Genomic DNA, 13,047 nt, shown 5'->3' on the forward strand with positions numbered 1-13,047 from the left:
TTATTTAAGATACCTATAATTAAAGACTACACTAGTAAAAAAGCCTTAGCCTTAATTAAGAAGAAACTATTAAGGTTAAACCTTAGAAACTATCTAAGCCTACCCTTAAACAAAGGATAATTCTATTACTATTAGGCCTAATACTACTTCTAGAATATCTTATCTTTTAAACTCTAGAGGATATATATATCCTTATTAAAAACTAGTAGGCTATACTAATTAGGCTATAGAAAACTAGTAAAATAAAAATAAAGGTTAATATAAGAGACTTAGAGAATATATTTACCTTAAACTATATTTTTTTTTATTTATAGGTAAAAACTTAACTTAAGTTTTTATTTATATAGTTATCTCTAAAGCTAAAAGCTAATATCTTTTAACTTAATTAAGATAGTAACTCTTAAAAGCTATTATCTAGATAGTTTTTCTCTTAGTGCCTAGGGTAAAAAGAATCTTTACTAAAGCCCTAGTAGATAATATTTTTATTACTAAAGCTTTTATTTTCCTTAGCTAGCTCTTAATTACCTAAATATTATAATAAAGACTATATAGACCTAATTAGTATATTTAAGAGGTTATACTTTTAGTAAGAAAGTTAAAGAACTATAGTTAAAATTAAAGATATTAAGTAAGCTTTAGTAATAGTTAGCTAGTAAAATTAAAAATAAGTCTAGTTAAGATTAATAAAGTAGGCCTAGGTTATTAACCTTAAGATTAAAAGGTCTAAAAGTGTACTACTTTTGTTTAATTAGGCGCTAAAGAGACTTCTAAGTAGCCTTAAAGAGAAATAAATAAAGTAGTCTTAACTATAAGTACCTAAGAACCCTAAGATCTTTAAGACTTTAACTAATATAGTATAAACTATATACTAAAAAGTAAAAAAATAAAAATATACTTTAGTAGTTACCTTAGTAAATATAGAACACTAAAAGGCCTCTTTAAAAAAATAAAAGTTAAAAAGTATTTTTTACTATACTAAAGATAACTATATTAGTATATTCTTTAGTCTTTATAAACTAGTAGCAAGGGAAATAAAACCCTAGACCTTATTTTTACTTCTTACTATAGCCCTTAGTTAAGAAGGCTATACTTAATATAAACAAAGACTAGTCTAAGACTAGGCCTTTAATAAGGTATAATAGGAAGTAAAACAAGAGAAAGAATAAAATTAGCCTAGTATATTAGGTTATAGCTTATACTACTATAAGTAAGTAAGACTAGCCTAATTAAGGAAGAAAGAATAAAGGGGAGAAATATAGAGAGCTTAAGGATTATATTACTACTTCTTAGGGTTTTATATTCTTTTATTTTTACTAAGTATATAATATAGGATAAAAAGAATAAGGGATAATTAAAATAAGATAAGATTTTAGGTTTTTCTTTAAGTAGTTTTTATAAGTGTTTTTCTAGCTAGTAAAGCCTTAATTATCTTAATTAAGATATTAAATACTAATTAAGACTAAGAAGATAAATAAGATATAGAATTTAATACTTATAAGTTAACCTTTACCTTTAATTATAACTTTATTATTAAAGTAATATAACTAATTCTAGATATTCTTTTAATCTTATATACCTAATTAGGCCTTTTTAGCCTAATTAAGTACTTTACCTACCTTATAACTATATAACTAAATAATAAGACCTTTTATATATAGTCTTATACTACTTAGTAATAATAGTATTACTAACTAAGTTTAACTACTAACTAGAGATAGACGTTTAATTAATAAACTATAGCCTTAATTAGACTAAGGTCTATTAATTAACGTTATTATCTTCTTAGATAGGGGTTAGTAAGTTACCTTTATATTTATAGGCGCTTAGGGTACACTAGCAACAAGACCTTTAGGCAAGGTTATTTAGATTAGTTATATATATACTAGCTATCCTACTGCCTTATACATTAATATCCTGCTTAGTTTTAATAGGCTATTAATTTTAGCTATTATATAAGGTTTTAGTGTTAATAAAGGTAGTAGTAAGGTAAAGGTTAAGTTATTATAGAAGGTCTAATAGGTAATTACTAGTAATAGGTATACTTTAGCTAGTTTTTTACTATATAAGATTATATTATAACCTTAAATATTCTTAATAAAGTTAAGGTCTTTAAGGTATAGTTTAAAGTTATATAATAATCTTTTAATAATAGTAATTATCTTATTAGTCTAGTAAGTACTTTTCTCTTATTAAAAGGTATTAAATATACGTTAAGTAATTAATAGGTGTTTACTATAGTTAACCTATATACTATAATTAATAAAGAAGTTATATAGGCTTATTAGGACTTTTTAGTTAATTATCTTAAAGTTATTTATAGACTATTTACTAAAATCCTTATAGGCGTAGTAGAGTAATTTACTACTAATGTAGTTATAGTACTTATAATTACTAATATAAAACGTAGTAATAGTGTTAAGTGTAAAAGCTTATTACTTACTTATAAGGTTAGTTAGTAACTTTTTAATATAGTCTTTTCCTTATTACTATAGAAAGATATACTATATAAGGTTAGTAAGTATAGTAAATATATTATTAATTACTACTACTTACTACCTTATATTAAGTAGTATATTATACTTACTATAAACTTTTTTTTATTACCTTATAGGTAAAAGTATAGTAACCTATAAGCCTTACTTACTTATAAGCTTATTATATTTACTTATTTTAGCTTAGGTCTCTTACTTATAGGTATAGTATTATTTACTATTGCCCTCTGTTAGCCTAATAACCTCTTAAATATAGGTGTTTCTTCTAGTAGACTAGAAGATATATACGTTTATTAAAAGGATTACTACTAGTAGTATAAATAGCTAGGAAAAAATATACTCTTATAGGTAAATAACTTAAGGAAAAATAATAGGCTATTATATTAGCTACTTATTAACGCTATTAGTTAGTAAAAGGAGAGAAAATAATAGGCTATTACATTAATAACTTATTAACACTATTAGTTAGTAAAAGGAGTATATATATAAGAAAAAGAAGTTAGTAAGCTAAAGAGCTTATAATAAATAGGATATAGTAAGTAATTACTAGTTAGCTATAGGTATATAAAGTAAAGGGTTTTTTATAGTTAAAAGTACTTCTCTAAAGGTAATAAAGCTTATATAATAGATATAAATTAACAGGGTTTCTACTAGTTAAGAGGACTAGTTATAAATTTATTAATTAACCTATTATAATAAGTAATTAGTATAAACTATTATAGTAAAGGTATTTATAGAGGTGTTTTTTAGTACTTGCCTACTCTAGGCGTATAAATAATTAACTAGTAATAATTACCTCTTCTTGTAGACCTTGCTAATCTATAGTTTAGATAGTAAAGTTAACCTTTATAGTTAATAGTAAAGTTAACTACTAATTAGTATTAGTAATACTAAGGGATAAGTTAATATAGTTAACTATATATATTAGTAGTAATTAATAAATAATAGGGGTAACTATAGTTCTTTATTATATATATAGAAAAAAAGGATAATTATTATAGGTTAGTTAGTTAGATAACTAACTTATTACCTATAAATCCTTAGAGAATCTATAGCTAAATATCTAAGGATTTACTAGCAATAAGTTATTAGGGTTAACCTAATAACTCTAATATTTATCTATAATAGTTAACATTATAATACTACTATATAGGAATAGATAAAAGGAATAGAAGTTATATTAGAGAAAGACTAAGTTAAATTTCTTAACAAGGTAGTAAATTACCTTATTTTTCTTAAGTAACCTAGAGTATAGTATATAATCTAGACTATAGTACTAAATACCTACCTTATATAACTTTATTTCTATAATAATATTTATATAAAAGTTTTTTATATAGTAAATATTATTTAAGATAAGATTAATTAGTCCTTTTTTTTTAGTTAAAAGTCCTTTAATAACTCTAGTTTTTTTCTTAGTAACTAAGAATAAAGTAGATCTTACTTAGACTATCTTATCTAGACCTATATTATAAACTAAAGATAGCTTAAGAAGGCTTAAGTTATTAACTAAGTGTATAGCTCTATATATATTAAACACTATACTTTTAGAGAGTCTATAAGGTCTATTATAGCTATAGGAAAAATATCTATATAAGACACTTTCTAAGTTATACTAGGATTCTAGAAGTATAAGATTAATAGTAATATAATTTATTATAGTAGATCCTAAAGTAGAGCCTACTTCCTTAGACTTTTTTTCTTTATATTTTTTTTTTAAAGTTTAATTATTTTTAACCTCCCTTAGTAAGTAGATCTATTTAACCTTTATTAATTAGTATATATAAAACTAACTACTATTTATTTTTCTTTAGCTATTTATAGATTTTTACTAATTCTTCTAAAGTTTAGTTAAAAGATACTTAATAAAGAATACCTTATAGTGTAAATTTAACTTATAAATAGTTACTTAGTATTATTATTATAAGGATTCTATAAAGGTAATCCTTTATCTTAGGTATAAGTAACTTATTATTACTATCTAAATAATTTACTAGTATTATATAGACTTTAGTTAATTTCTTTTTTATTTTACTAGTTAACTTTTTATAGATTAGTATACTAAAAGTAGCTTTATATATATAAAGTAAGTAAATTTCTTTATTATTTATCTTTTACTTAATAACTTATTCTAAGGCGTTTTTACCTTAAGTTAGTAAAAACTAAGTAAATACTACTCTAAGAAAAGTTTTTATAGCTAAGGTTTCTTATACTTTAGGTATTTTATATTACTTAGCCTAAAGGTAGCACTTATACTAATCTATATACTAAGAGGTAAAATTTATATTAGTGTTAGCCTTAGCTAATATTACTAAATACTCTTCTTAAACTATTATAACTATAGTAAAGTTATTAAGAGTATAGTACTATTTTAGAACTCTTATAAAAGTCTTTAGTAATATATTATTTTTAAGTTAATATTTACTTAGTGTTTTTTTATCTAAGAGTTCTATATATACTAGTATAAGTAGTAATAAATTAACTATTTCTTAGACCTAGGCTTTAATTACTTTATATATATATTCTTTTTTTATATAACTACTAAGTTCTTTTTTTATATTAAAAGTATAAAATATTATTATATTTATAGTTACTAAAGTTACTATTTAATTATCTAGCTTTTTTTTATTATACTCTTAGAGCTAGTTATTAAAGGATTAGAAGTCTAGTTAGTTAGTAATATTTACTTTAGAATTACTGTCTAGATTAATATACTCTTATACTTTTTTACTTTTAGTATAGTATTTAAGAGTAATAAACTATTTAGGCTAATTTTACCTTATAATAAGCTTAATAGACTTATTATAGTTAGTTATCTTATTAGTTTTAAAGAATATTATTTTTTAAAGTAGTTAAACTACTTAGTAATAGATTAAGAAAAAGAGTTTTTAGAACACTAGGTAATTATAATATTTAAGGGTTTTTTATATAGGAGCTAGGCTTATAACTATAATAAACTATAGTATTTTAATATTTATAAAGAGAAGTAGTTAATTTTCCTAAGTCTAAGTACAAGAGAAAACTTACCTAAAAATACTCTTCCTAATGTAGGTCTTATTAGTTGGAGGCGCCACTCTGTGGTGTCTCTGACTAGAACTAGCCACACGAAGCTGTCCCAGCTTCACGACACACTTATTAGACTATAGCCCTGTTTTCTTTCTTTTTCTTTAGGTTGTCGTTGACCTCGCCAGGTCTAGAGAGCCATGATGCTATATTCTGGTGACCCAGGTGCTATGAAGATGTCTAACACCATCATTCTGGTCGATCTGATTGCCCAGCTTGCGGTCATCACTCTATTCATGCTGTCTTTTTTGCACGCCCTCCGCTGTGCACATCATGAAGTGGGCGAAATGGATACGACGCACGCAGGCATTGCTTGGAGGATTTGCTATCTGATTACATACGGTAACGCCACATTGATGTTCACTGGGAGCTTAGTCAAAGCGTTTAACAACACTCCCAAGTCGAAGGCGTATTTATGATCAGACATGCGGTTCTCATTCGTATATTTGATGGCGTTCCCATTTTTACCATTGTTGCAATTTATCTCTATATTCATCTGGAAAGTCTGGTCCACGACGTGACCGTATCAAAATCTATGTATGGCCCGATGAGTCGAACATCATGTTGAACAGGCCATGGATAACGAGAGTATTCGGGTGATGCATGTGTAGGTACCGGGCACTACGGATTTCAGTTGGCTCGATTGCTATTAGACCAAGCTATACCGGTAATCTTTGCTCAAATCGTCCGTCATGTATTTCATCCCACTTCACCTCAGGGAAGTCCGCTGAAGGGATGTTCAGAAGTGGCTCCTCAGTGCCCAGAAAAGTCTTATCAAAGAAAGCTCTGATAAATGTTCTCGAGATATTGACCATTCTGTTACCGTCAATCGGACCCAGCGGACTTGTTGTCCCGAAAAGTTTCCAAATTGTCCTGTCAGACCAGTCACCATGAGTGGTACCGTCTACAGATAACAAACGCCACCAGCCAGTTTGCCAGGCGCGGTAATTGTTCCAAGTTCGATCGGTATTTGCATTGTGATTTTGGAAGCCAAGAATAATTGAAGGCTTTCTCAGATCCGAGTCGGAGGTGCTGTTCAATCGACCAAATATTGTACCGTCTACGTTGATGGCGGCAGCTACTGCGTCGCTCTCGAGAGCCACAGTAAGAGCAGCGGAGCCTCCGATAGACACCCCGAACGCGCCGTAGTTATTAGTCTTGAAGGGCGCTTTGAGATCTGCCACTAATGAAGGAAAGTAGTCAATAAAATGCAGTTGGTGCTTGACCCTGGTGGCGTGCAGCTTCTCAACCCATTCATTAGTGTAGTTATTGAGAGCCGGCGAGAGACCGTAGACACCAGTGCCATTGGGGTATCGCAGAAAGGGCTGCTCGTAGATGTGGTCAAATGCAGCCACGACGTATCCTTCACCGTCAAGTCAGCGCTGGCTAGGAACGTCCAAAAAACGTGGGTTTACCATGCGAGACGAGGTCAGAAATAACAATGTAGTTGCCATCGGTCGGTGGACCCCAACCACCAGGTCCGAAAAGAAGCGTCGGGCCGGTTCCTTCAAGAGTATAAGAGGCGTTCAGTCGTACAGTCGACGTCAGGTGAGATATATTGAAGCTCCATAGAGTAGCATACAGCTCAGCAAGCTCAGCCTCTAGGTAAGGCTCTGGGTAAGGCTTCTCATCTAAGGTTGGATAATATAGTGTGGCGAGGTATTCGGTTGCGATCCCGTTCGGCCACACGGGATCTTCCTCGTTCAAGAAAGGAATAGCAAAACGCTGGACACCGACATTGTACTCGCCCGTGGGAGCAGGAATTTGTTCTCCAAGGACTATTTGCGCAAGCAACGCCCCGACACAAAGTTTTAGGGTCAAGTGAATTTGAACCTTCATGGTGGTTACCGGAAAACGCAAGACAATGTCTTGCAAGACCTGACAAGTTGGGAATTTGTGCATGCGATGCTAGCCTGTTTAAATAAGTGCTGTGGCAAGTTTCTCTTTTGCCTAGCGTGGCATTTAGGATCTCTCTTATCTCAATTAGGCAGCTGGAAAACTTCTTGCTTATTCTCAACCCCAGGCTTGACGTTGCCCGAGAGCTAAGACGTATTAGATCAGCGGCCGCGCCGAAACAGCATTGGAGCTATCCGGAGAAGGCCCCCAGACAGAGAGAAATCAGAACACAGTAAGATTCTAAATATAATACTCACCTGCTCAATCGCCTATAGTGCGCCATTCATTATGCCCGCAACCCGCGCTAAACCTACGACAGCCACCAGATCGGCGACGTGCTTACTTATTGTTGCTTGCCACCTTGGACGACAAGACGCAGAGCACGGGCACCGTATTTTAAGCTTAATTATACCAGCATGGGAACTTTCTCTCGTGCTAGAGCCATTATTTAACAAATAAATACTCTACTCCTGAGTCCTCGAGTCTACTATTACTAGCAAATCTTCTTAATACTGTTCGCAAATGAACCTTCTCCTTTGAAAAACCTAAGATAAATCTGAAAATGACAGACATTAATCTAGATGCATGGAGTGGCCAAGAAGCGATTGAAGCATTTTCTCTCCAATGTACTGTGGTTGTGTATCCCCCTCTAACCCTTAGGAATCCGTAGCTTGCCGATGTGTTTCTCCTAGAGAGCTAGATCTCCGACATGATATTTTTAAAGCCAAAATATAAACCTCAGTTGCTGTCGACGTATGCCTGACGATAATTATTTGATGCCATATCATCCGCTTGAGGAGTTCTGTAGTACTGATATTTCGTTTACACATAGAGGTTCTCTTGACATAGAATTGATCTTGTTCAGAAGGAACCGAATGATAGTCGCGGGGCTGCTCGTCTCGCTGCATCGACTTGCCGGTTTGTAGGGAATGGTTTCTCAATATCTTGACATGTGACACTGCAATCGCCGTCTATTTTTGACCGGATAATGGCGCGTTTTGCATTGTTTGGCTGTCACTTCTACTATGATCAAGAGACTGCCAATTGCACGAAAGTTCTCCAATTGCTGCTAACAACGTTGGCTTTGGTCTCGAGTGTTCCACGGCCACAGAAGCAATAGTGAACTTGGCATCGCGACACTATCAGCAATAAGTCCAATATCCCCGATGGCACAATTGGCTAGCGCGTCAGACTGTTAATCTGGAGGTTGGTGGTTCGAGCCCACCTCGGGGAGGAAATTGTGGTTAGAATCCACACAGTCGTTGGATTATATTTTTTGCTCCTTGATTCGATCCGACAGGGATCTCTCAATTGTCATAGCCAGCGAAATGTCTTACTCGCCTTCATTTCTGCCCAAGGTGACTGTCCAGTTATAACAGACGGTGCCGTTTGGTCAAGCATCTTATTACTTGAGTATAAGTCGACCTGACTATTCGGTGAGTCAATATGCGCTAATTTAAACGAGTTCTGTGTGTTCTTGGCGGTGCTGCAATAACAGGGATATGCAGTACAGCCAAGGACCAATAACGGTCATAAAGACCATTTTCGGCTGTTGTTGCGACCCTGGTTAGCAGGATGCAACGGAACTTTCGATTTCTTTGGATCCCAATCTAGCAGGAGAATGTCGAGCATGTCAAGAACTCGACCGGAGCATGCCTTTGAAGTCGGGTTTGGCAGTTAGTTGTGGATTCTTAGCCCAGTCCCCGGCATATAGCGGCTAGCAGAGTGCTATCCGGGTGCACCGAATACCATTGGCAAGCTTACATATGAGATTATAGGTTTCCGCCAAAAGTCACCTTTTTTCTCTCTTCTCCTGCCCCTTCACAATCTCATTGGATTCTGGCTTGCGACATGCGTCTTTGTGCTTTGTTATGGGCAATCACCCTGGCGGTTGCTGAGGCTGAAACTTGGTCTAGGTTTGGCAAAAGATATGATGACACCGTTCCAGAGACCGGAACGTTTGTTGTAGAAGTTGAGCCAGTAAGCTCTAAGCCACACTAATCAACACGACGCATGTGCTGAGATGTAAACTCTCCTAGGGCGTCGCACTGGATACTTTGTCACGAAAAATAGAGGCCACAGGCTGCAAGATTCTCAAGTCATTCAACAGCGACATTTTCCAAGGTTTTAGCGTTAAATCTGGCCATGGTAACATTGATACTCTGAAAAGTGTTGTTGAAGTTGCTCAAGCTTGGCCTGCAAAGACTTACAGACTTGCGCCTGTGATACCCCACGCTTCATTTAGCGACGATGCTACGGCTAAAAATTGGTCTATTCATTTTTCGACAGGAGTTGATCAACTCCACGAAGCCGGCATTTTGGGAAAAGGCGTCAAGGTTGCTGTCATTGACTCGGGAGTGGACTATCGACATCCCGCAGTGAGTTAATCTCACTTAATTCATCGATTTCCTGCAAAATTGCTGACAATTATTAGTTCGGTGGTGGATTTGGGCCCGGGTTCAAAGTCTCTGGAGGATATGACCTGGTAGGCGAAGGTAGTCGGAAACCCATTCATATTAGCAGGGTCAAAATGTCAATGAGAGCTGATGTCTATTCCAGAGTATGATGGGTCTAATGATAAGATTCCCGACGGAGACCCTCTGGATTTTCTTGGGCATGGAAGTCATGTGGCCGGTATTATTGCCGGCAAAAGTGAATTGTAAGCAGCCTTAGCCCCCATGAAGTCAAAATGCTAGATTGTGGGCTGATATTCCCCAACTCCGCAGTTATACTGGCGTCGCCCCAGAGGCTGAGATCCTTGCTTTCAAAGTATTTGGTGCTGTAAGAACATGAAGGCTATAAGCAACGGTACACGTGCTAATCGTCATAGTTCGAAGGTACAGATGAAGCCACATTGATTGAAGCGACTATCATGGCGTACGAGTCCGGTGTAAGTCATGCATGCATTTCTAAAGGTTCCACTTTCTCATTTCTGCTGAAGGCCGATATCATCACCGCAAGCATCGGACGTGCCAATGGCTTCTCCGACGGGCCTTGGGCTACAGTGGCTTCCAGAATCGTGGAACAAGGCGTCATAGTTACCATTGCGGCCGGTAACGATGGGGAGGAGGGCCCTTTTTATGCAAGTAGTGGATCGTCTGGGAAAGAGGTTTTGGCTGTCGCTTCTGTTGACACCAGTCGAGTTCCCGCCAAGCCATGGCATGCAACATTCAAGCTCGACGGCGTTACCAACACCACTCAGCTTGCATACATACCTCCAGTCAACAGAGACCTATGGAACGTTACCGGTCTATCGATTTTACCATTGGCGTTCGACACAACCAATCCAGCGGAGGCATGTAGCCCACTGCCGGACACAACACCGGACCTGTCAAACGTAATTGTGCTTATCCGAAGAGGAACATGCACGCCTTATGTGAAACAGGCCAACGTTGAAAGACACGGAGCTCGATACATCCTCTTCTACAACGACGATTATCGTCCGTATGAAATTGTTGCGAACTCGGCTTACAAATCCCAGATCGCGCTCATCGACGCCAAAGCTGGCGCGGCGATCATCGAAACAGTGAAAGCAGGAGGAACAGTCACTGCTGATTTCACCGTACCGCTGGAGAGCAATTGGGCTGTTGGCTTTTTTAACGCTGCCGGTGGCATACCCTCGTATTACACCAGCTGGGGCGGGACGTATGAGTTAGAGATCAAGCCGGACATTGCCGCACCTGGCGCCAACATATACAGCACTTATCTGGATGGCACGTACAAAGTTCTTAGTGGGACTTCCATGGCAACGCCTTATGTTGCTGGTGTAGCAGCTCTCTACATCTGCAAACATGGAGGCCGCTCTGTACACGGAAAAGACTTTGCCAAGAACCTCTCAAGACGCATCATTTCTAGTGGAGACAGCCTTCCATGGCAGACTTTGGAGCCTCAGGGCCTTCCCACGGACTTTGGGTTTATTGCGCCAGTTGCGCAAGTAGGGAGTGGACTTATCAACGCAACAAAGCTCCTGGAGTTCAAGACATCCCTGTCATTCGAGAAGTTTGCACTCAACGATACAGGATCATTCAATCAACACCACAGGATCGAGATCACGAACAGTGGGGACGAAACAGTGATCTATAACTTCACTCTGGAACCTGCAGGAGGTTTCCTCGCTCAGGGAAGAACTTCTGGGCGTCTCGGCGATATTCTAGACGTGAAGCCAATGAGCCTCGTGCCCACTGTCATCTTTCCATCGGGTGTTTTCCAAGTCCACCCTGGTGAAACGAAGCAGGCTGAGTAAATCCCAAACCCGGGCCTGTATATATTCAGATACCCCCGCTCTAACTTCCCCCAGGTTCAACTTTGAGGCACCAAAAACTGGTGATGAAACAAAGTTGCCAATCTACAGTGGCAAGATTCTGATCACAGGAAGCAACGGCGAAGACGTTGCCGTCCCTTACATGGGTACAGTTTTCATGTTCTTATACGGGATCATGACCTATAACTAATGATATTCCAGGTATGGCTTGTGATTTAAAGACGCAGATGAGAAGCAAAATGTTCCCACCCAACTACCCCTTACAGAGATCGGGTCTGGGCGGGGAGGGCATTGATTCGTATCATACGTAAGCTTTCAATCCACCGGCCGCGATTTGTGCATGGTTCAAGTAATATTTCGCAGGTATGCTTTTAACACAAGTCGCGCTGCGCAAGATTTCCCGAAAATTTACGCGCAATTCAAATGGGGAACGAAGGAGCTGCGTTGGGATGTAGGTTATGATGCAGGACCCTTCTAGGCTTCGCTTACCTTTGGGACCAATATACTGACAGTCTAGCAGATCTTCAACGTAGGTTATCAAGAGACGGATTGGGTTTATCCTCCTGTCGAGGGGGAAAATAATTACGTTGGAGCTGTCACATCCTCTACATACGCCGCCAGCTCCCTGAATTTCGATCCCGCGTCGATGGACAAAGAAAAGGTTTCCTCTTTTCCAATCCGAGGAATCGAGCGCACGACGACGTGGAGTGAGTTGACTGATCGATTCTGGTGGCTGGGGAAGCTGGCCAATGGAAGCTATATCGCCCCTGGCAACTATACGTAAGTTTTGTACTGACTACAACACACCTTGTACAAACATCAATTGTTGTATGACTCAGGAGCTAACAACCTGGGTTGTAGGATGCGCTTTGCTGCACTTGTACCTTTGAGCAATCCAGAAAAGTCTGACAGCTGGGATATTTGGAGAACTCCCATGATTACAATTCTGCCTTACAATCCCTGACGCGGGGTCACGGGGCAGGCACCCGAGGGTGCCTTGGAGAATTGGATCCTGGATCCTCGTAACGGGGTTTGTTTCCTTCATGTTGTAATGCAATATTTCTTTCAAATTTGAACGATATTTGGTAGTTCTACATTGAACGATAATGCAATCCTCGAATAATCGTCTTCTGGGTGCTGGGTGGCGCACAGAGAGCTTTCCCCCCTCATCATTGGCTTCCGTCTGGCTTTCAATACATTCTTCGAATCGGTAAGCCCAAACCATACTCGAGCTGTCTTATGGACGCAGTTTTCTCCAGAGTTGATAGATGGTTCATAGAAATATTTCGGTCATTGACCTTCAAATGTGGAATCTGGATACTAATAGTGTCGTTG

The 13,047-nt window shown here is 36.9% G+C and overlaps 3 protein-coding genes and 1 non-coding gene across 4 annotated transcripts; 3 read left to right on the plus strand and 1 right to left on the minus strand.

Annotated features, from left to right (window-relative positions):
* Window positions 1–6,214: 6,214 nt before the first annotated feature.
* On the minus strand, window positions 6,215–7,394 carry LY79DRAFT_594736 (platelet-activating factor acetylhydrolase; the record flags this gene model as incomplete). Its single annotated transcript, XM_060561724.1, has 2 exons — window positions 6,215–6,918; window positions 6,971–7,394. 2 exons carry the CDS (start codon window positions 7,392–7,394, stop codon window positions 6,215–6,217), a joined length of 1,128 nt encoding a protein of 375 aa, XP_060407900.1.
* A 1,217-nt stretch (window positions 7,395–8,611) lies between these two features.
* Window positions 8,612–8,685, plus strand: LY79DRAFT_t266. The gene has a single exon. It is a non-coding gene; the product is annotated as a tRNA-Asn (tRNA).
* A 577-nt stretch (window positions 8,686–9,262) lies between these two features.
* On the plus strand, window positions 9,263–10,166 carry LY79DRAFT_571369 (uncharacterized protein). The gene is made up of 3 exons (XM_060559235.1): window positions 9,263–9,431; window positions 9,491–9,829; window positions 9,886–10,166. Exons 1-3 carry the CDS (start codon window positions 9,303–9,305, stop codon window positions 10,015–10,017), a joined length of 600 nt encoding a protein of 199 aa, XP_060407901.1. The 5' UTR covers window positions 9,263–9,302; the 3' UTR covers window positions 10,018–10,166.
* On the plus strand, window positions 9,775–12,727 carry LY79DRAFT_70206 (serine endopeptidase). The gene is made up of 10 exons (XM_060564934.1): window positions 9,775–9,829; window positions 9,886–10,110; window positions 10,178–10,232; window positions 10,282–10,341; window positions 10,393–11,690; window positions 11,749–11,858; window positions 11,914–12,019; window positions 12,076–12,163; window positions 12,233–12,492; window positions 12,574–12,727. Exons 2-10 carry the CDS (start codon window positions 9,998–10,000, stop codon window positions 12,674–12,676), a joined length of 2,193 nt encoding a protein of 730 aa, XP_060407902.1. The 5' UTR covers window positions 9,775–9,829; window positions 9,886–9,997; the 3' UTR covers window positions 12,677–12,727.
* The last annotated feature ends 320 nt before the right edge of the window (window positions 12,728–13,047 follow it).

This window comes from Colletotrichum navitas (genome assembly GCF_030913465.1).
Source record: "Colletotrichum navitas strain CBS 125086 chromosome Unknown LY79scaffold_125, whole genome shotgun sequence".
NCBI lineage: Eukaryota > Fungi > Ascomycota > Sordariomycetes > Glomerellales > Glomerellaceae > Colletotrichum > Colletotrichum navitas.

Excerpts from the sequence above, each read along its gene's own strand:
- LY79DRAFT_571369 (XM_060559235.1), top strand. The coding sequence starts at position 9,303 with ATGCGTCTTTGTGCTTTGTTATGGGCAATCACCCTGGCGGTTGCTGAG. Across the intron at positions 9,432-9,490 it reads TTGTTGTAGAAGTTGAGCCA|GGCGTCGCACTGGATACTTT; the intron begins GTAAGCTCTAAG and ends AAACTCTCCTAG. Across the intron at positions 9,830-9,885 it reads TGGACTATCGACATCCCGCA|TTCGGTGGTGGATTTGGGCC; the intron begins GTGAGTTAATCT and ends GACAATTATTAG.
- LY79DRAFT_70206 (XM_060564934.1), top strand. The coding sequence starts at position 9,998 with ATGTCTATTCCAGAGTATGATGGGTCTAATGATAAGATTCCCGACGGA. Across the intron at positions 10,342-10,392 it reads TCATGGCGTACGAGTCCGGT|GCCGATATCATCACCGCAAG; the intron begins GTAAGTCATGCA and ends TTTCTGCTGAAG. Across the intron at positions 11,859-11,913 it reads CGTTGCCGTCCCTTACATGG|GTATGGCTTGTGATTTAAAG; the intron begins GTACAGTTTTCA and ends ATGATATTCCAG.